At 43.5% G+C, this 21,688-nt stretch overlaps 1 protein-coding gene across 1 annotated transcript in view; it reads right to left on the minus strand.

Annotated features, from left to right (window-relative positions):
• The window catches only part of TRPM2 (transient receptor potential cation channel subfamily M member 2), a 406,419-nt gene that overhangs the window by 185,934 nt on the left and 198,797 nt on the right, over window positions 1-21,688 (minus strand). Inside the window, exons 8-9 of the mRNA XM_077448652.1 lie at window positions 5,006-5,067; window positions 2,536-2,736 (exon numbers count right to left, since the gene is read on the minus strand). Of these exons, the coding sequence (XP_077304778.1) occupies window positions 2,536-2,736; window positions 5,006-5,067 (263 nt within the window). The remainder of the gene's footprint in view (window positions 1-2,535; window positions 2,737-5,005; window positions 5,068-21,688) is intronic.

The raw sequence follows: 21,688 nt of genomic DNA on the forward strand, positions 1-21,688 counted from the left end.
TTTCAGATCATCAGAGAGTTCTTTGCCATGAGGTGCCATGCTGAACTTCCAGTGACCAGTATGAGAGAGTGAGAGCGATAGCACCAAATTTAACACACCTGCTCCCCATTCACACCTGAGACCTTGTAACACTAATGAGTCACACGACACCAGGGAGGGGAAATGGCTAAGTGGGCTCAATTTGGACATTTTCATTTAGGGGTGTACTCACTTTTGTTGCCAGCAGTTTAGACATTAATACTTGTGTGTTGAGTTATTTTGAGGGGACAGCAAATTGCCACTGTTATACAAGCTGCACACTCACTTCTTTACATTGTAGCAAAGTGTAATTTCTTCAGTGTTGTCGCATGAAAAGATATAATACAATATTTCCAAAAATGTGAGGGGTGTACTCACTTTTGTGAGATATTGTAAGCCTTCAAAATGCGGACTTTTGATTTTTGAAGTTCAGGTCCAAACTTTTGTGATGTTCGAGACTGTTGGCATGAACTGAACCAAGGGGATGTTCGGCCCATCTCTATTCTGCAGCAAGACAATGACTCCAAACATACAGCCAATATAATTTTTTCACTATAAAAAAAGAACAAAGAGAACTGGAACTGATGGCTTGGCTCCCAAAATGATCTCAATATCATCAAATCTGTATGGGATTACATGAAGAGACAGAGGGATTTGAGGCAGCCTACATCCACAGAAGATTTGTTGTTCGTTATCCAAAATGTTTGGAACAACCTACCTGCTGAGTTCCTTCAAAAACTGTGTGCAAGTGTATCTATAAGAATTGATGCTGTCTTGAGGGCAATGGGTGGTCACACCAAATATTGACTTGATTTGGATTTCTTTTCTGAATTTACTTTCAATTTTATTAATTGATAAACATACACTATCAACACATCTATGTCTGAAAACATTCTTAAATTAATTTACAGCAGTTTTTCATACCTGCCTAAAACTTTTGTACAGTAGTGTATATAAGAGGTATGTCTAAAAAGTTTGAGGCATGGCATCAGAAAACAAACAAAATAGAAAATAAAAACAAATTACCTTTATTGGTCTTCAAAATAATTTCCATCCTTCACAACACTTTTGGCAACGTTCATAAAGCTTTTGGAAACTATCAGCAAAGGCATCTTTAGGAATCAATCGCAGAATTGCTGTAACACATTCTTGGATGATGTCATTGTTGTCAAAGAAGGCAATCAACATTGTCTTGACCTTGGGCTTTTGCAGGGGACTCTTTTTGAGTTTCGAGGAAAAGGGTAAACGTCATTCCTTTGATTACTGCTTGGATTCCGGATCGAACTGGTAGAACCAGGTCTCATTCACTGTAATGATGGTTTTCAGAAAGGACGGATTCTGGTCACAAAGGTGATGAAATATCCAGGGGTTTACACTCGTTTTGCTTTCTGTTCATCTGTCAGCTTGTGTAGCACAAAGCAGGAACAAATCTTCCACTTACCCAAATCTTCGTGGACGATGGTGCGCACCGCATCCTTGATAATGTCCAATTCCTATGCCATCAATCTTAGAGGCAGTCACCAATCTCATGCCAGCATTTGTTACACTCGCTTGATCATGTCTGGGATTCTGCTTGTCGACGACTGACCCGAATGTAGCTCATCCTCAGTTGTTTCCTTCCCGTTGTGAAACCCATTTTCTGCTCATGGCTTCCGTCTCATACACTTGCACCAACATTTCATGCAGAACTTGATGTTCATTCATTCCTCCATTGCACTGTGACCCTACCTCTTACACTGACTATGTTCAACTGCCTTCAGTGGGTTGACCCTGATGATCACGTGTACTCCACCCTAGTCAGCGCTTTTCGTCATGTCCCGGACAGCCATGTGCATTCGTGCGCAACTGGCCCATGTTACCGCTGAGATATTGGACCATTCACCAAACATTTTTAGACACACTTTGTATATTCATTTTATTTACCACTTGAAGCCAGAAAGTAGCAGATATTGGACAAAATTGCCACCAATGCTTTTTAGTATTATGATGTGAGTAGCCTGTATTCTGAATAGAACCGAATTGTAAAATATCACCTTACAAGCTGGTGCTGGGCTTTCCTACTAGAAAGTCAATCAAAGTCCTACAAATAAAATATTATTGGAGATCTCTATATTAAATATTTATATATTCACAATTGTGCGAATATTTACTTAAATTATCCAATCACTGGCAGAAGAAATAAGTATACAGGGATTTACTTTTCACACGATTGGATAATTGAATCACCACACAATTTATTATGTGAACATTCTCAACTCCTTTAGTAAATCAACCTCAATGTACATGTTTATAACCTTGTAAACAAACATAAAATAAGCTTAGTTAAAAAGCAATATAGTTTTTCTTAAGAGAAAAAATGCATATATTGCACTCGCAATGCTGTATAGTGTACTTAAATGACAAACTTTTCTCACTTTATCCAAAGCTAAAATCAAATTGCTGTAGACAAACTTTAATACATTCTAAGTTCTAACACATAAAAACATTACCAGTGAACAGATCAGGCTTTTGTTTTACCTTTTTAGTCCATTCCACTATCTTGTCCTCTGTAAAGGTGTCATATGTATCAGGAAAAAGAGTGTGCAGTTTTTCTTGAATGAGAGAGATTGTAATTTTTGAAATGGGAAGTTGTGCCACCTGAGCAATGACATCAGCTACTCGTCCTGATCCTTCCACGATGATACACGGTGTGTTGTTGCTGATAGCATTATAGATTGTCTGCAGACAGAGAGCACAGAAAGTATTACTTTTTATAACTGTATCAATTGATGTAACACCCCAAAATTCCACTTACAGTGAAACAATACTTAATACTATGCTGCTCCAAATTAAAGGTAGCCAGACATTGACCAAAATTCAGCAGGGACCATCCAAATTTCAATTCATGTAAGGGCACTGTGGTTGTACAGAATTGGATCAGCCAATCAACCTCTGTGCAACAGTGCTGTCAGATTTTCCCTGCCTAATCAGCACTGTAAGCTTTAGTCTGCAACACTGATCAACATATTCTGATGGTGGGGAGGTTTTCTTACAATTACACAATGGGAAGGATTTCCTCATCCACCTCGAATGTGTGGATAGGGGAAACCGGGTCAGTTTTTATCATTCAACCTGCTGTTTGAAAAAAAAAAAAAAGAAGCTTACTCATCTATGGGCTGCCTATTGTTGTGAGCTGAGACAATATAAAGACCTTGACCTAGGCAGTAGTGTCCCTAGTCTAAATTTAGTACTGCTAGTCTGTAGTCAGTCTGAGCTGGAATTAATAATTCTGCTTCACCTAAGCTCAGTGTTATTGCGTGTCTTTGGCTGCTGTTGGGGAGTGCCCCTGGCAATAGTGTGGGAAAATTTAGGTCCCCCTAGACCAGTGATGGCGAACCTTGGCACCCCAGATGTTTTAGAACTACATTTCCCATGATACTCAACTACACTGCAGAGTGGCTGAGCATCATGGGAAATGTAGTTCCAAAACATCTGGGGTGCCAAGGTTCGCCATCACTACCCTAGACCAAGAAGTTTATTGCTGGTGGTGCATGATGGGGAAGGGTATAAATATTTAGAGTGACCTTTGAAAATTCTCTGTTTCCCAGGGGAGCGCATCGTGGCAATCGTTGTTGCGGGGTCTCAATCTGACACACCGCAACAACGATCTTGGTAAAAAGTCTCCGACAGAGACTCTTTACCACGTGATCAGCCGTGTCCAATCACGGCTGATCACAGTGTAAATAGAAAGAGCTGGTGATCGGCTTTTCCTCACTCGCATCTGTCAGACGCGAGTAGAGGAGAGCCGATCGGCTGATTATCAGCACAGCCCCCCCCCCCCAGGATGCCCACACTGGACCACCAGGGATGTCAACCGGACAACCAGGGATGCCCAGCATCAGGTATGCCAACCTAGACCACCAGGGATGCCAGTCAGTGCCCACAATGGATGCCAATCAGTACCCACAATGGATGCCAATCAGTGACCACAATGGGCATCACTGATTGGCATGCATTATTGTTTGGCACTGATTGGCATCCATCAGTACAAAACAATGCAATACAATGTCGCTTATCAGTGCCCATCCATGCCACCTATCAGTGCCCATCCATGCCAACTATCAGTGCCCATCAATGCCTATATGTGCCACCTATACATGCCCATTCATGCCGCCTATCCATGCCCATTCATGCCGCCTATCCATGCCAATCCGTGCCAGCTATCAGTGCCAATTTGTGCCACCTATCAGTGCCAATTTGTGCCACCTATCAGTGTCCATGCGTATCACCCATCAGTGCCACCTATCATTGCCCATCAGTCCCCACACTGGTCTAGGTCCCGCCTTATCCATGCCCGTCAGTTCAGCCCCATCAGTGCCCATCAGTGAAGGAGAAAACTTACTTATTTACAAAGTTTTGAAACTGAAACAAAAAAATTTTTTTTTCAACATTTTCGGTCTTTTTTTATTTGTTTAGCAAAAAATAAAAACCATAGGGGTGATCAAATACCACCAAAAGAAAGCTCTATTTGTGGGAAAAAAATTATAAACATTTAATTTGGGTACAGTGTAGCATGACCGCGCAATTGTCATTTAAAGTGCGACAGCGCTGAAAGCTCAAAATGGGTCTGGGCAGAAAGGTGTTTAAGTGCCCAGTATTGAAGTGGTTAAAAAAGTACCCAATCAAAAATGTTAAATAATACTTTGAAAATATAATACTTCTTTCACTTCAGAGTTCTTCACTGTGCAGCCTGATACAGCAGAGCTTTAGTAAATAAAAAAACATGCCAGTCAGCTATTTTTTCCTAGTGCGCAAATGCACCATGTACCAGTATGTGCAATCCAGTATCAATGGCAGGTTCACAGATGGCTGCTTGTAATAGTATGTAGATGCATGGATTACACATACACAAGAACTGTTGCAAATTTTTTTGAATGGCAGCTTTATTTGTAAAAGGTGTGTTCCTAATTTTATAAGCACGTATGTGGCATAGATAATTGTAACTTACATCTAGGGTGCCTGGTCCTCCCTCCAGTACAACACAGACTATGGGTATCTTGATGGCGACTCCTAGATAAGTAAAAAAAATACATTCAGAGTCACAAAATTGGGTATTGTAGTACCATGCATTGTGGTAGTGTCTTTCATAAAACCGGAAAATTGTATACTTACCTTTCCGTAATTTTCCTTTCCTGTCGCATCTTCATGGCAGCATACACTCTGGTTGTGACTCCGCCCCCACAACCTGATAGGACCGCATAGCTATAAGATGAAGATACGCCCCCCGCCCCGGTATTCTCTGTATATATGAATCACCTTTGTGGGTGGGATATTGTATGCTGCCATGAAGATGCGACAGGAAAGGAAAATTACGGAAAGGTAAGTATACAATTTTCCGGTTTCCTGTCGCATCATGGCAGCATACACTCTGGGGATTAACTCGCAGACTGGGTGGGAGATGCAAAGGTAAACATTTATTAGCAAGGAATAGAAAAGTTGGCTTGAATAATGGACTTTCCCAATTCTACTGTTGATAGCTGAGCTGAGTCCACCTTGTAGTGAGAGATAAAGGTGTTCCTGGAGGAACAAGTGGCCGCTCTGCAGATGGTTTCCGCTGAGACCCTACAATACGCTGCCCAGGAGGTGGGCACTGCTCTGGTGGAATGAGCCCTCCGGTCTTCAGGAATTTGCAACTCGCTCAGCAAGTAGGCCTTCACCAACCAGGAGGCAATGGTTCAGGCCGACGCTGCTTGACCTCTCCTAAGGCCATAGGGAATGATGAAGAGGTTCTCCGATCTTTTAAAGGATTTGGACAGGAAAAGATATTTTATGATGTTGCCCCTTACATCCAGAGGATGAGGGTCACCCTGGTCTGTGTTAAGAGCTGGCAAGTTGATTTCCTGGTTGAAGTGAAAAGAGGGTGCCACCTTTGGGATAAAGTGATCCAAGAGTCTTAGAACTACCCTGTCCGGATGAATGATCAGATACGGCTCCTTAATCAGTAGTGCTTGCATCTCTGAAACTCTCTTCGCTGATGTGATTGTGACCAGGAAGGTGACTTTTAGTGTCAGGTGCCAGAGGGAGATGTTTTCCAGCGAAAAACAGGGTTCTTTGGATAGTACCTCTAAGATGACTGATAGGTCCCATGTTGGAAAGGAAGGCTTCCTAGGTGGTCTTAGTTTAAGACAGGCCTTCTGAAATTGCATAACAAGGGGATCGTGAGCCCATTTAACCCCTGTCAGGGCAGATAGAGCTGACACCTAACTTTCAGAGTACTAGAGCTAAGACCTTTGTCTAAGCCTGATTGCAGGAACTCTAGGATCAAAGGAGCCGAAAGGGAGGACAGATCCCAGCCAAGGTCCTGAGAGAAGGCAACAAATTTCTCCCAGACCCTGCAGTAGGTGCAGTTGGTGGTAGGTTTTCTGGCCTGGAGCAGGGTATCAGCTACCTTCTGGGAGCAGCCCTGACATAGATACCTAGCCCTCTCAGCCCCCAAGCCATCAAGTGCAGCTTCCTTGAATCTGGATGTAGTAGCTGGCCCTGGGAGAGCAAGTCGGCTGACAGGGGAAGAGCAAAAGGGTCTGCCGTGCTCAGTTGTAGGAGAGTGGTGAACCATGGCCTCCTGGGCCAAAAAGGAATCACCGCTATCACCAATGCCGTTGATCTCTTGAGCCTTAAGAGAAATCTCGCTATCAGGGGAGTCGGAGGGAAGATATACCCGAGATGGAAGTTCCAGGGATGCTGGAGGCAATCTGTCCCCTCCGCTAAGTGAAAGGGAAACCTCAACAGGAACCCTCGGCATTTGGAGTTTGCTGGAGTCGCAGCAAGGTCTATGTCTGGATGACCCCAGGTCTGGCAGATGAGGGAGAAGGCCTGAGGGCTCAGGGACCACTCGTTGTTGGAGGCGAACTCCCTGCTGAGCGTGTCGGCTAAGATGTTCTCTACCCCCTGAAAGTAAATCGTTCTCAGGTCTGACTGGTTCAACTGTGCCCATTCAATCACAGGGAGAACTTCCCGCATCATGGAGGGACTCCTGGTCCCCCCCCCTGTCTGTTTATGTAGGTGACAGCAACCTTGTTGTCCATCCTTAAGAGGACCTGCTTCCCCCTTAAAGGGGAGCTGAAGGCCAGGAGAGCCTGGAGGGCCGCCCTCGTCTCCAGCACGTTCGATACCGAGTCCCGTACTTCAAAAAAGGCCAACGGCCCTGCACTGCATGGGACTGGTAGTGGGCTCCCAAACCTTCTAGACTGGCGTCCGTGGTCACTACCTCCTGAGGAGGGATGACTATGTGTTTGCAATTTTTAAGTTGTGGGGACGAGTCCACCAACGCAATGAGCGCCTGACTGTCTCCAAGATCCGGATCGTCTGGGCCATGGATGAACTATCCCACTGATGTAGGAAGGAGTTCTGCAGAGGTCTGGTGTGCCACTGAGCCCAACGGACTATAGTAATGGTTGCTGATAGGGTACCTAGAAGGCTGAGGCATACTCTGGCCGACAGGGATCTTGCTAGAATGGCCTTCTTCACCTTCCGGACCAACAGGGAAGACTTTTCCGGAGGCAGCTGCACTGTATTCAACTGGGCTCCTAAGAAGATCATTCTCTGGGTGGGCCGAGTCTGGCTCTTCCTCCAGTTTATGAGCCATCCCAGATTCTGCAGAGTGGAGACGAGGATCTTTCGATGCTCTAACAGCGACTCCCGGCTGTCTGAGAGGAGGAGAATATCGTCCAGATAATGGTGGACTCGCAGCCCCCTCTCCCTCAGATGCACGATAACGGGAAGAAGGACCTTTGTAAAGGTCCTGGGAGCCGTAGAAATTCCAAACTGAATACTTCAGAACTGAAAGTGTCTGTGGTTTAGCGAAAAACTGAGGAACTTTTGGAGTTCTGAATGGATAGGGAAATGGAGGTAGACGTCCTGTAGATCTATGGAGAGCATCCAGTCCCCCAGATTTATGGCCTGGAGGATAGACTGGAGGCTCTCCATTTTGAATGCTTCTACCTGGATAGGACGGTTTAAGTTTAGATCCAGGACCGGACGTAGGTCCCCCGATTTCTTTTTTACTAGAAAATAGAGGGGAATAGAACCCCCGACCTCTTTGGGATAGGGGCACCTCGGTAATTGCTTCCTTTTGGAGCAGATCCTGAACGTATCGGGTCAAGGCTAACCTTTTTGCGGGGATGACGGGAGGTTTGTTGGGCAAAAATGGTCTCCCGGGGGAAGTCACCTGAATGACCATCTGTGCCCAACGCGAACGGTGGTTAATGTCCAGGGGTCGCTTATTGTTTCCGCCCAGACCAGCTTGAACTTTGAGAGTCTGGCCCCCACCACTGCTGGCTGGGCGGACGCACCCTCAAAAAGGACTTCTGGTCAGTAGATGCCGGGGTCTTGGAACTTCAGGAAGGACGTTTGAGGGGCCTTCCAGTGCCTTCTGTACTCCCTAACAGGCCTGTAGGACTTGGCATCCCTGTACCTGTCCGGGAGGTTACGCTTAAAGGGAGGAGACCTCTGAAGCTTTGGCTTTCTTTTTGAGGGGATAAGCCCTGATTTTCTGCCAGTGACCTTAGAAATAGCATAGTCCAAATAGCGCCGAAAAGGTTCTCGCCATCATACGGGATGCGGCACCAATTGCATTTGGAAGCAGGATCTGCCGCCCAGGGTTTGAACCATAGAGCCCGTCTGGCCATTACCGAGGACAATATAGCCCTGGATGCAGACTTAACAGCATCCACAGATGCCTCTGCCACAAAATCCCCTGCAAGGCTTAGTTCTTGCAGGGCCCTAACTATCTGGTCCTGATCAGCGCCTTGGATATAAGCTTTTCTGTGCTTGCTGACCAACTGGCAATAGCCTTACCCACAGCTACAAGAACCTCTGCTGGCCTGCATACTCCTCCTGATGCTAGGTAAGCTCTTTTGAGATCCTTGAATGACACGGCATTCTCGATAGGGAGCGTAACGCGTCTGGCCAGACGCATGAGGGATGCATCCACCACTGGCGGGGACACGAGAGATTAATTTTAGCCTCCTTTAGAGGATATAGTTTGGCAAGCCGATTGTTGAGACTTGCTTTCTTCTGGGGTCTCTGCCACTCGTCTCTGATAAGTTCCTCCAACTCATCAATGAAGGGGAAGGCTTCGGGTTCTCTCTTCAGGTTCGAGGAATATTTTCTCCTTTTGGGTTGGGCCTCCTGGGGTTCCTCCCAGCTAATGGCCCCTTCACTGATCTCACAAAAGGCTCTATTAGGGAGAAGTCAAAGCCCACTGAAGCCTCTAGTTCTTCCTCATCTGAAGGAGAATCATGCTCTCTGGAAGTACTTGGGGGAGCCGGCGAAGCACCCCTTGGAGATAATTCCGTGTCGGGAGCGACACGTGGGGCAGAAGACTCTGTGAGCTCTCTGTGTTCTTGCCCTTTCTCTCTGGTGGCTTCTTCAAAGCACCTGCGGCATGCCAACATATCTGGAAGGGCTATGGCCCCGCATACCTGGCAGGTATTTTTTAGAAGGATGGGAGTGGCTTGCTGATGAATGATGCCTCCGATCAGGGGATCTTCTTCAGCGGGAATGGCTGCGCCTTGAACGAGACCTGGAGCGACTCCTTCTGCGACTCCCTTTCCCTGAGCGACTTCCTCCACCCGAATGGCTCCGCCTATGGCCAGAGCGGCTTCTATGCGAGGAATCTCTGCGAGATGGTCTTGCGGACCTGATGGGGCTAACCATTTAGGTAGCGCTAGTGCGTCCTGCTCTCTTTTTCGATCTTCTCTACTTACCAAACTCCTCCCCCCTTACCTATTATGCTGGTGGTGATCTGCTGGAGCAGTGGTCTCCATGGATAGGGAACAGGGGAAGCCTGAGGACACATGTAACACAAAAAGGGTAAGGAAAATAAAGCCATAACAGAAACAAGAGGGGAATAGAGAAAAGAAAAATACAGGGGAGATACTTACCAAACAGAGAGGCAAAACTGGGGCAGAAAAAACAGAAATGCAGCAGTCATGAAATTCAGCTGAGCATGAAATACAGGCAAAAAAAGGCATCTGCGTTAAAAAAAGGCATCTTCACCCTTTAAAATTGGAGCCGGGGTCATGTCCCTGCCGCACATGCTCAGTAGAGCCGTGCGGCTGCCGGCGCCATCTTGGAAAAGGGAAAAGACATAGATAGACATACACAGGCTGCCCAAAGTGCACAGTGAGCATGTGCAAAGCAGCAGAGTGACCAGGAAGAATGCTGCAGCTGCTGAGGGACACAGAGCTCAGCAAAGGGAAGTAAAATATGGCAGAAAGGCAACACTGGGGGAAAGGCACCAGACAACCTAAGGTGACAAGAGATACTGAAGGCAGAGAGTATGCTGTCAAGCTGTAGACAGAGTGACACCAGGGAGGAAGAGGAAACCGGAGACCACCGCAGGTACTAAGCCTGTTTAAGGCTTAAAGACCGATCTTTTTATTTTATGCCTTCAGCCTGTTTAAGGCTTACTTCCAACGGCTATAGAGGCAATGCTCTGTTTGCAGAGAAAAAGTATTCATACCCCTGAGATCACCAGAGTGGGGTTCCTTCCATTTAGCTTCCTTTAGAGGCTGTACCGGTAAGGACTTCCACCCAGGAGAGGCTAGAACCTGGCTGGGGCGAAGCGGTAAGGGGGTGATGATCCGTGCGGTCCCAACAGGTGAGGAAAAATAAGAGAATACCGGGGCGGGGGGCGTATCTTCATCTTATAGCTATGTGGTCCTATCAGGTTGTGGGGGCGGAGTCACAACCAGAGTGTATGCTGCCATGATGCGACAGGAAATAAGACTTTCAAATGTAATCTAACTGATCATATGTGATCCACGTATCTTAGATATTTTTCTGTTACCATCTTCTACCGTAATTCTTAATAATTTGCATGCCCTTCCCACTTCTGTAAATTCTGCAACAATATATTTTTATTACATTAATTATATTGAAGATCCACATTTTTATGAGCAAACTGTACCTGAAGTGATTACACATGTAAAATCAGAGCTGAGACTGACTGATCCTCAATCAACAACCTGCTTTTTGACTTATCCTCATGAGACATCTAAGTTTTTGTAGCTATTTATGACTTGAAATTGAAATGGTGGAACCGACAAAGGAGAAGGGAACATGTTTTTTAATGACAAATATGATTCACTTAATTGGTTATTTTTAAGTAAAACATCATTCTGAACTAATGCAAGTAAAAAGTAAAATATTTGTATTTTTCGTAACTTAATTGGGCTCCTCCTAGACTTAATAGAAAATGTAATGTTTCCAGACTCTCATTATGGAACTCATATTCTGAAAGTTTTAAAGGAGAGAACTAGGATGTGTGCATTGATAGTAATGTCATGTCAGCAATTTTGATACAGTTGTAAAGTAAGGTTTCACCTTATGACTGTTTCACAATGACACTTCTTCAGAGCTGACAAGTATCAATGTGTAATAATCAATGTGTAATAAGTGCTGGAATCTTGCTGCATACATTCTGAAAATCTAGTTAAATTTCTAGAAGCTAGGGTAATTGAAGTTTTTGAAGTGTAAACAGACCTAAGTATTTTCTTTTTTTTAATTCCTATATTTTTTTATGAATTTTACAAAAGTCCATACAACCATTTGAGAAGCACTTCAAGCCATATACATAGTGTTATCATCTCATTACATTACATTACATTATCATGTATAAATTTGCTTAAATAACCATCATTACATTATTATTCTGCGTGCTACATACTTATTTCTTTAAAGAAGGGAAAACAGAAAAAAAACGAGAAAAACAACACCTCCCCCCAAATCTCCCTTGTATTAAAGTGCCAAGCATCACAACAATACACTGTATCTATTTACTACGTTATTCCCCGGTCATATCTACCTAGTCTTTGGGTATGGTCTGCCCCCCTAGTATCCCCTTTAAGGAGGACATCCCATTTTATCTAACCAGGGCTTCCAGATGTTTAAGAATTTATTCAGGTTCCTCCATCTAATAAATGTCACCTTTTCCCTCCATACTGTAGCATCCATCACTTTATTCCATTCTTCTGAAGTTGGAGGTCTCACTGATTGCCAGTTTTGGGCTATTATCTTTCCTGCTTGGAATAGGCCTCTAATTGCTGCGGTTTTACTATTTACTGACACACTGTTGTCCTCTATCTTCCCCAACAGACATATAGTATTTTCTGGACCAGCTTGAGCCCAAAGGTACGATTAATGTCCTCAAGTATCTCTGTCCAATACCTAACTAATTTTGGACATCTCCACATCATGTGGATCAAGTCACCTGTTCCTTGACACCTTGGGCATTTGTCATTGGGTCTATATCCATACCGAAAAAGTTTCTTTGGAGTATAGTAAGCTCTGTGTAGCTAGAATAGTTGCAACATTTTCTGTGAGGGAGAAACTGACACCTGGGAACTCAGATTTAATATCCTTATCCACTGTTCTTCTGTTATTATTTCCCCCAAGTCCTCTTCCCATCCCTTTTTATTTTTGGCCAATCTTTCCCCGTTGATAAATTTGCTACATATCTGCTCGTATATCTCTGATATTAAACCCTTGGAAGATCCTGTGGCAATTTTTTGTATAAGAGTTCACACCATTCCACCCTTTGTGTTTTGAAATGGGTGCTTATGGCGTGTCTGATTTGAAGATATCGGTAGAATTAAAGATTGAAGTACTACATAAAGTGGACTTTGTAGGCACCCAAGTAAAAAATCTAGAAAAATATTAGTAATGTTTGTCTTATTTTATTAAAAAATGTGTATATAAAAAAGACTGAGGTACAGTTATTACAACAATATGTAACATAAGAATAAAATTAGTTATTAGTATACCCTACATATATAGAGAATGACATCACATAGTAGCTAATGTAACCACACTCATGACAATGAACCAAATAGGTTCTTAGAGCATTGTCTGATGTAAATATCCAGCAAGTTGTGTGCCCAAATCTAGATTCGGGTATATCAATTTTTTATATCGGTAGAATGATTGGCTTGGGATACCATACTCTCCCCTCAGTTCTTCAAATGACTTCAGGGTACTCCCTTCATATAATTGCACAAGTTTTCCAATACCGCAAGCCTTCCACTCATTTATTTTACCCATAGGGATCAAATCTGGAAATTATTTGTTGTCACAGATTGAAGTATATTCTGTTAACCCCATATAACCCATTACTACCCTAACCGTCTGCCATAGTTTTGTTACTAATTTTAATGTGGGGGAACTGGGGGATAGGGAATCTGCTTCCAGAGCTTCGAGCAAGCTACTGTGTGGGGCTCCGTGCAACATCATTCAAACATTTTTAATACTCTCCCCTTGTATGTTACATCCCCTAAGATGCTACAGCTGGGCACCCAAAAAATAGCTGCACGGATGTGGCACTGCTGCTCCTCCCTCTTTTATTGGTAGCTGCAATATCTGTAAACTAATATGAGCCTGCCCCTTCTTCCAGATTAGTTCCCGGAACAGTGTTTTAATTTTCTTGAACCCTCCCATTTCGATCCAAACTGGGGAATTATGTAGCTGGTACAGAAGTTGGGGCATCCAGATCATTTTAATGAGGTTGATTCTTTCGGAAACTGACAGGGGGAGATGGCTCCAAATGTCGCATTTCCGCTTGAATTTAATCAAAAGAGGGCGAGATTATCCTCAATATACTGATCTGGGTTCCTTGTTAACCATACTCCTAGATACCTCATCCTGTCTACCACCCTTAATTGCCCCACTGAGGATGGGAGGGGATTCATTGGGTCTACTGACATCAAAGCCGATTTCTCCCAGTTAATTACCTAAAGGCCTGATATCTTCCCAAAATCCTCCACAATGTTCACAGCCACCACCAAGGATGAGTCTATGTCTCCAAGGAAGAACAAAATGTCATCTGCATATAATGCAATCCTTTCTTCCCCCATCTCTCTTTTAAATCCCTGTAAACCCCTTGCTGTTCTTATCACAATTGCTAATGGCTCTATTGCTAAGGCAAACAACAGAGGTGACAGGGGGCATCCCTGCCGGGTTCCCCTCTCCAGGTCAATTGAGTCAGAGTATGCATTGTTAATCCTAATCTTAGTGCTCGGTGTGTTATAAAGTGCTTTTACCCAGCCTATAAAGGTGGGTCCAAACCCGAACACCTCCAGAGCCCACCACAAATAGTCTCTCTCCAAGCTATCGAACGCTTTGGCAGCATCCAGAGAGACGAAAGCTCATGAGCCCCCATTTAGCATCGGAATCTGAAGGTTCAAGTATACCCGCCTTACATTGATGTTAGTGGCTCTGTTGGGAATAAACCCATATTGATCTGGGTGTATAAGCTTTTGTATATATTTGTTCACCTGGGCGGCTAGCACTATTTTTGCATCCTCACATAATAAAGATATTGGCCTATAGGACGAGGTATCCATTTGATCTTTCCCCTCTTTTGGAATAACTGCTATTGTGGTTTCTGCCATTGAGCAGGGCATCCGCCCTCCCGCGTTCACCTCCCCTAACATCCTCAGTAACTCTGGAAGCATCACCTCCTAATACCACTTATACATTTCTATAGGAAGACCATCTGGGCCAGGGGACTTCTGGTTAGCCATCTGAGCCACTACTCTTTGCAGTTCCTCGAGGGTTATGGGAGCTTCTAGCACGTTTTTTTCTTGTTCTAAGAGAGCTGGTATCTGGATCCCCCTAAAAAACCGATCCATTTCACTTGCCACTTCTCCCACCCTGGATTTATATAAATTTGCGTAGTATTGTCTGAATACATACAGTATTTCAGGGGTCCGGGAAGTAATTTCGCCCCCTGGCATCCTAATTGCTGCAATTACTGATGGGCAGTTATTGGTTTTCCCCAACTGGGCCAAAAAACGGCCTGCAGACTCCCCTTCAGCAAAAGCGCATTGGGTCTGAAAAAGATACTTGTTTTCTGCCTTTCTGGTAACAATGTTCTAATATTTTTGTTGACTTTTAAGCCACCTCTGGGGTTGGGTCTACCACGTATTGATTTTCTGACTCCACCACTTCCCTCCCAGTAACCTCCTCCCATTCCCTGGACCTCCTTTTGATCTTTGCCACTTGTTGTATTATTAACCCATGGAGGAAAGCCTTCAGGGTATCAGACACTATTCCTGCACTTGTGGAGCCCTTATTCAATGTTACAAATTCCTTTAATTTTAATGTTAATTCTGTTGGTTCCCTCATTAACTCCAACCAATATGGGCTTATACTCCACGCTCCAGGGAGGTTCTGAACTTTCAACTGAATCATCATTATTAATGATGAATGGTCAGACACTCCCCTGGTAGCGTATATTATTCTTTTAACCAACTTCACCATGTCCCCTTTTCCAAAGGCCATGTCTATTCTTGCCAATGTTGCACATGAGATAGAATAACATGAATATTGCTGCCTCGCTGGGTTCCAGGTTCTCCAGCTGCCACACAATCCCTGCTCTTCCATAAATTGGGCTAACTGTCCGTCAGAAACTTTATCAGCTTGTTTCCCCGGGGGAAATCGATCTTTACTTTTATCAATAACTTCATTGAAATCCCCCACCACTATAACCGGTATATCCTCTTTATCTTTGAGAAATTCTGCTAATTTATATAGAACCTCCATTTTAAAAGGAGGTGGAACATAAAGAGTGGCCACAATATATGGTTTGTTTTCTATCTGACAGTACAGGAACACATACCGTCCCTCTGTATCTGTCTTGGTTTCCCTGCAGGAGAAGCGCACCCCAGTTCTAACTATTGTACTTACACCCTTAGAGTACGAGGTATGCACTGAATGGTATTGAAACTGAAATTTCCCACCATACAGGTCAGCTGTCATATTTCTTGTTAGGAGCGTCTCCTGCAAGCAGACCAAATCAATCCTACCCTTCTCAAGTGTGGAGAGAACTGCTGTCCTTTTAACCGGGTTCCCAAGCCCCCTAACATTCCAGGAAGCTACATTAAGAGTACTAGGTTGCATCACGGGGGTTTATTTCATATTCCTGATATGGTAGGGGGCTTGGGTGGGGACCTAAGTCTTTTCATTAGTTACAGCCTTTGTTCCCTGTCAAGCTAGGACCAAAACCAAAATACCAAAAAGTGGACTTTTGAGGTGCCCCAAGAATTACATAGGCACAATAAATGATAAAATGAGGGGGAATATACACCCCACACAGTTAATTCATACAAAAAAAAGTTAAAATAGAGACACTACAACAGTAAACATGAATAAAGCATAAAATCATTTTTGCATAGTCAGCTCCTCTCCAGCGATTGTATATCAAAGCATATTTACACATGACTGGTAAACCTTCTAATGAGAAGCAATGCTGGAAGCTTTCCTTAATCTATTAATTAATATTTCCTTATTAACATTACAAACATATGTATGAATGTGTTGGATCTTAATAGTATAATTAAGTTATATATCTTTATTTCTTCTAGATTTGGAACAGTAACTAATAGATTTACAGTCTACGTGAAAAGATAAATATATAAGGATTGATTAGGCAGTGCATCTCTTTGGAGAAGCTTACATATGGTAGTAATTAGCTTTCATTCCCCCCATCTCAAACGGTATAGGATAAGGTTACACATTTCTTTTAAAGATACATAAAGGTTTGAATATTAAGAATATAAGTTCTTTATACTGTAATATTTCTTGATTGTGATATACATAAGAAAAGGGGCTTGTCAATGAATATATACATATATTGTTTTATGTAACATTATTTGATTTGGATGATAGATAAAGTTATATTGTATAAGGTATGTAAAGAAAGGTAGAGTTACTCCTTAGATCTATAATGTTTTTAGAATCAAATCTATAATGTTTTAGAAAATGTTTTCATCTCATGCTAGCTTGTGCAAGTTTACCAGAAGTGTTAAGGCGAAGTGTGAAGCAGGATGCGTCTGCGGTTAGAGTTGACATTTAGCCATTGCATGTTAAGAACATATATTGCGTGTTTGGGACATTGGCCTCAAGCCAAGATGATAAGGTTAAACATCCTTAGAATTGTGACGTTGAGTCTGTCTCTAGGCAGAAATACTATGAATATATTAATTGTATAACATAGTGCTTGAATGTGATTGGTTGTTCATGGGGCGTTCCCCCTATACGACCCTTTTCTTTTATATTGTATATATTCTGTGAAGCCAGAATAAACCATTGTATTCTTGATCATCCAAACCTTGTGTATGGTATCTTGACTACCCGACCAGTCAGAGAGGTTTTCCATTGACCATCAAAGTCCAGCTTGAGCACCGGAAAGAGGGGCTGAGATAGGACCACCTTACAAGGTATATGATTGTATACTAGGTCATACTCACCCCCCCTATTCTTATACAATGTCAGTGTGGTTCTGGAAAGGGGTCCTAAGTTTAGAATTTCAGTGGCCAAGGAGGGAGTTAGGCTGAAGGCTTTTTCAATATATAGAAGTGAGATGGAGATGGTGGGGGGCTGAATTTAGGAGTAAAAAAGAGATGAACAGAGACCTTCAGGGCAGACTGTCTCACACGAGGAAGTTGCCATTAGCTTCATACACAGACATGCATATATAATTATGCTGATTATGCCGCATACACACGATCAAACAATCCGCCCGTGTGTAGGCTCCGGCTGACTTTTTTTACCCATCCTCTGGGACTGTAACATCATAATGGGCGGGGACATCATCCAGTGATGTCCCTATATAAGTCGCCGCATGCCGCGTGTCCTGTCATAGTGACCGGAGACAGTGACGAGGCAACATCTCCAGAAGAGAAGAACAGAAGAACAGAAGACGGTGACAGCGGCAGCGGCGACAGAAGACCGGGCCACCGGTTGTAAAAGAGCTAGAAGAAGGCGGGTGGCCAGAAGAACCGAAGAGGGGGACAAGACCCCCGAAGAGGGGGACAAGACCCCCGAAGTCGGAAGAAGAGGGTGGCAGCGAAGAAGAAAGTCCGGTGAGAAGACCCCCGAAGACGGAAGAAGACCCCTGGAGCTGTGCAATAAACTATTTTAACCCTTGTGTGTTGTATTTTTTTTTTTACATTTTTTTCACAGGTGAATGGGCAGGGGTACATTGTACCCCATACTGATTCACATAGGGTGGGGGGCCGGGATCCGGGGGTCCCCTTATTAAAGGGGGCTCCCGGATTCCGATAAGCCCCTCGCCCGCAGGCCCCGACAAGCAACCGCCAGGGTTGTCGGGAAGAGGCCCGTGTCCTCATAAGCATGGGGACAAGGTGCTTTGGGGTGAGGGCACATGGCCTGGTACGGCTCAGGAGGGGGGCGCTCGCTCGTCCCACCCCCTTTCCTGACTGGCCGGGTAGCGTGCTCGGATAAGGGTCTGATATGGACCTAGGGGGGAACCCCCACGCCGTTTTTTGGCATAGGGATTCCCCTTTAAATCCATACCAGGTGACGGGGCCTCGCTGGTCCCGGCTACCTGGAGCCGCGTGCAAAATGAACGGACTTTCCTCCATGTGTGTGGGCGAGTCCGTTCATTTCAAAAGTACGGCGGATAGTCCGGCGGCCTTAGTCCGCCGTACCTAGTCCGCTGCAAAAGTACCGTGTGTGGGCAGGTAGCTCGTTCGGAAAGTCCGGCGGACAGTCCGGCGGTTTGTCTGCCAGACTAAGTCCGCCAGATAGTCTGATACGTGTGTACACGACATTAGACATACAATATTTATCCCAAAAATATAATTACATTATTGATATTATTTGTACATTCTGCATTTTAATATTGTTCTTGTAATATTATGCTATTTTATTATTAAATCCATTTTCGAGTTTTTATACAAGAACTGGAAAGACTTTCTATTTTGGGACTTTTCTCATAAATATAATTTTACAGAATATCAAGAGAGAATATTATTATATTCTACAGTGGCGAGCTCATGCCAGACTGATTTTTTTCAGAATATCAAATGTTTTTGAATTATTTCTCCTTCATTCTTGAATAGAGGGAAGTCAGCTAACTTGTCAGCAAATTAGAGTGAGCAAAATTTTAAACGCAACACTTTTGTGTTTGCCCCTATTTATCATGAGCTAAACGGAAAGATCTACGACCTTTTCTATTTAGACAAAAGGCCTATTTCTCTCAAATATTGTTCACAAATCTGTCTAAATCTGTGTTAGTGAGCACTTCTCCTTTGCCGAGATAATCCATCCACCTCACAGGTGTGACATATCAAGATGCTGATTAGACAGCATGATTATTGCACAGGTGCGCCTTAAGCCCCATACACACTATCAGACTTTCTGCTGATTTTTTCCTTCAGATTTACCAAAACCATATAATATGAGGTCAAACCTTAGGAGTTTCAATTTGTATGCAATCAGGCAGGGCCCTTCTACTACATGATTTTGGTAAATCTGAAGGAAAAAATCAGCAGAAAGTCTGATAGTGTGTATGGGGCTTTAGGCTGGCCACAATAAAAGGCCACTCTAAAATGTGCAGTTTTATTACACAGCACAATTCCCCAGATGTCGCAAGTTTTGAGGGAGTGTGCAATTGGCATGCTGACTGCAGAAATGTCCACCAGAGCTGTTGACCTTGAATTGGATGTTCATGTCTCTACCATAAGATGTCTCCAAAGGCGTTTCAGAGAATTTGGCAGTACATCCAACCGGCCTCACAACCACAGACCACGTGTAACCACACCAGCCCAGGACCTCCACATCCAGCATCTTCATCTCCAAGATCATCTGAGACCAGCCACCTGGACAGCTGCTGCAACAATTGGTTTGCATATCCAAAGAATGTCTGCACAAACTGTCAGAAACCGTCTCATGGAAGCTCATCTGCATGATCGTCATCCTCATCAGGGTCTCGACCTGACTACAGTTCATTGTCATAACCGATTTGAGTGGGCAAATGCTCATATTGAATGGCACCTGGCACTTTGGAGAGGTGTTCTCCTCACGCATGAATCCCATTTTCACTGTACAGAGCAGATGGCAGACAGCATGTATGGCGTTGTGTGGGTGAGCGGTTTGCTGATGTCACTGCTGTGGATGGAGCATTGTGGATGGGTTATGGAATAGGCAGGCATATGCTATGGACAACGAACACAGGTACATTTTATTGATGCCATTTTGAATGCACAGAGATATTGTGATGGGATCCTGAGGCCCATTGTTGTACCAATCATCCACGACCATCACCTCATGTTGCAGTATGATAATGCAAGGATCTGTACATCTGTTCCTGGAAGCTGAAAACATCCCAGTTCTTGCATGGCATATTTACCGGACACGTCACCCATTGAGCATGTTTGGGATGCTCTGGATCAGCATATAGGACAGCGTGTTCCAGTTCCTTCCAATGTCCAGCAACTTCGCACAGCCATTGAAGAGGAATGGAAGAACATTCCACAGGCCACAATCAATGACCTTATCTACTCTATGCGAAGGAGATGTGCTGCACAGTGTGAGGCAAATGGTAGTCACAGCAGATACTGACTGGTTATAGGACCCCCCTGACCCCCCCCCCCCCCCAAATACAGTAAAACTGCACATTTAAGAGTGGCCTTTTATTATGGCCAGCCTAAAGCACACCTGTGCAATAATCATGCTGTCTTATCAGCATCTTAATATGCCACACTTATGAGGTAGAGGGATTATCTCAGCAAAGGAGAAATGCTCACTAACACAGATTTAAACAGATTTGTAAACAATATTTGAGAGAAATAGGCCTTTTGGGTACATAGAAAAAGTCATAGATATTTGAGATCATGATAAATAGGGGCAAACACAAAAGTGTTGCGTTTATAATTTTGTTCAGTGCATGAAGTCAAGCTTTCAGGAGAAATAAATGCAGCAGATGAACTTTCGGCATCATAGAATGAACCTAGAATCAGAATTGGTGAGAACTTCATGCAAGTGAAAGAAAACTGTTTCTCGATGATGTAATTTCCCGTCAAGAGGGGGAAGGAGTGTTACATGAAGAAAGTCCATCTTAAATTGGTAAGTGATGAATTTTATTGATAACTTATCGAGAGAAAGTAAATTAGAATTGAAAAGACTGTATAAATGTGTTAAAAATTAAGAATTGTGGCAATAAATGTATGATGAATGCTTAAAGGCTAATATGAAGATACAAAAATCTAAATTTTCCCTTAAGAAATTCAGCAAGCAAGTTAAAAATTTTATGAAGTTAAAGTTTTTAACGCTATGATATTAGAAGTTCCTACTAGGAATGTTGCTTGTATAGAAAAGAAGACAGAGTCAAAGCAGGATAATGGTGTATATGCTAATTGCTGATTTTGACTGAGCAATTAGGTGACCTGCAAAGTGCAATGTAAATAAAAGATTTTCAGTTGTCAGAATTACAGAACAATATAAAGATCATTTCTGTAAATTCTAAGGAAGAGATTAGCCAAAGTTCAGACTTTAACCAAAAGTCTTTTGAACCAGACATGCAGTCTACAGAAATTGAGTTACTGGACCATGAAGTATTGCTTAAAAGAAAATGAATGGATAAAGCTGCAGAACTTAAAGAGCTGTTCCAGCCTGGAGAAAAATAAATAAAAGTCAGCAGCTACAAATACGGTAGCTGCTGACTTTTAATATATGGATACTTACCTGTCCAGGGAGCCCACTATTTTGGCACCCCAACCGATCTTCGGATCAGTTGTTGGGTGCTGCCACTGCCATCTCCATTAAGGGAAACCGGCAGTGAAGCCTTTCGGCAGGTACCCATTCCCCCCTCCCCCCTGTAAGGTGC

This window comes from Lithobates pipiens, unplaced genomic scaffold (genome assembly GCF_037356315.1).
Source record: "Lithobates pipiens isolate NorthernLeopardFrog02 unplaced genomic scaffold, aLitPip1_a1.2 Scaffold_22, whole genome shotgun sequence".
NCBI classification, from domain to species: Eukaryota; Metazoa; Chordata; class Amphibia; order Anura; family Ranidae; genus Lithobates; species Lithobates pipiens.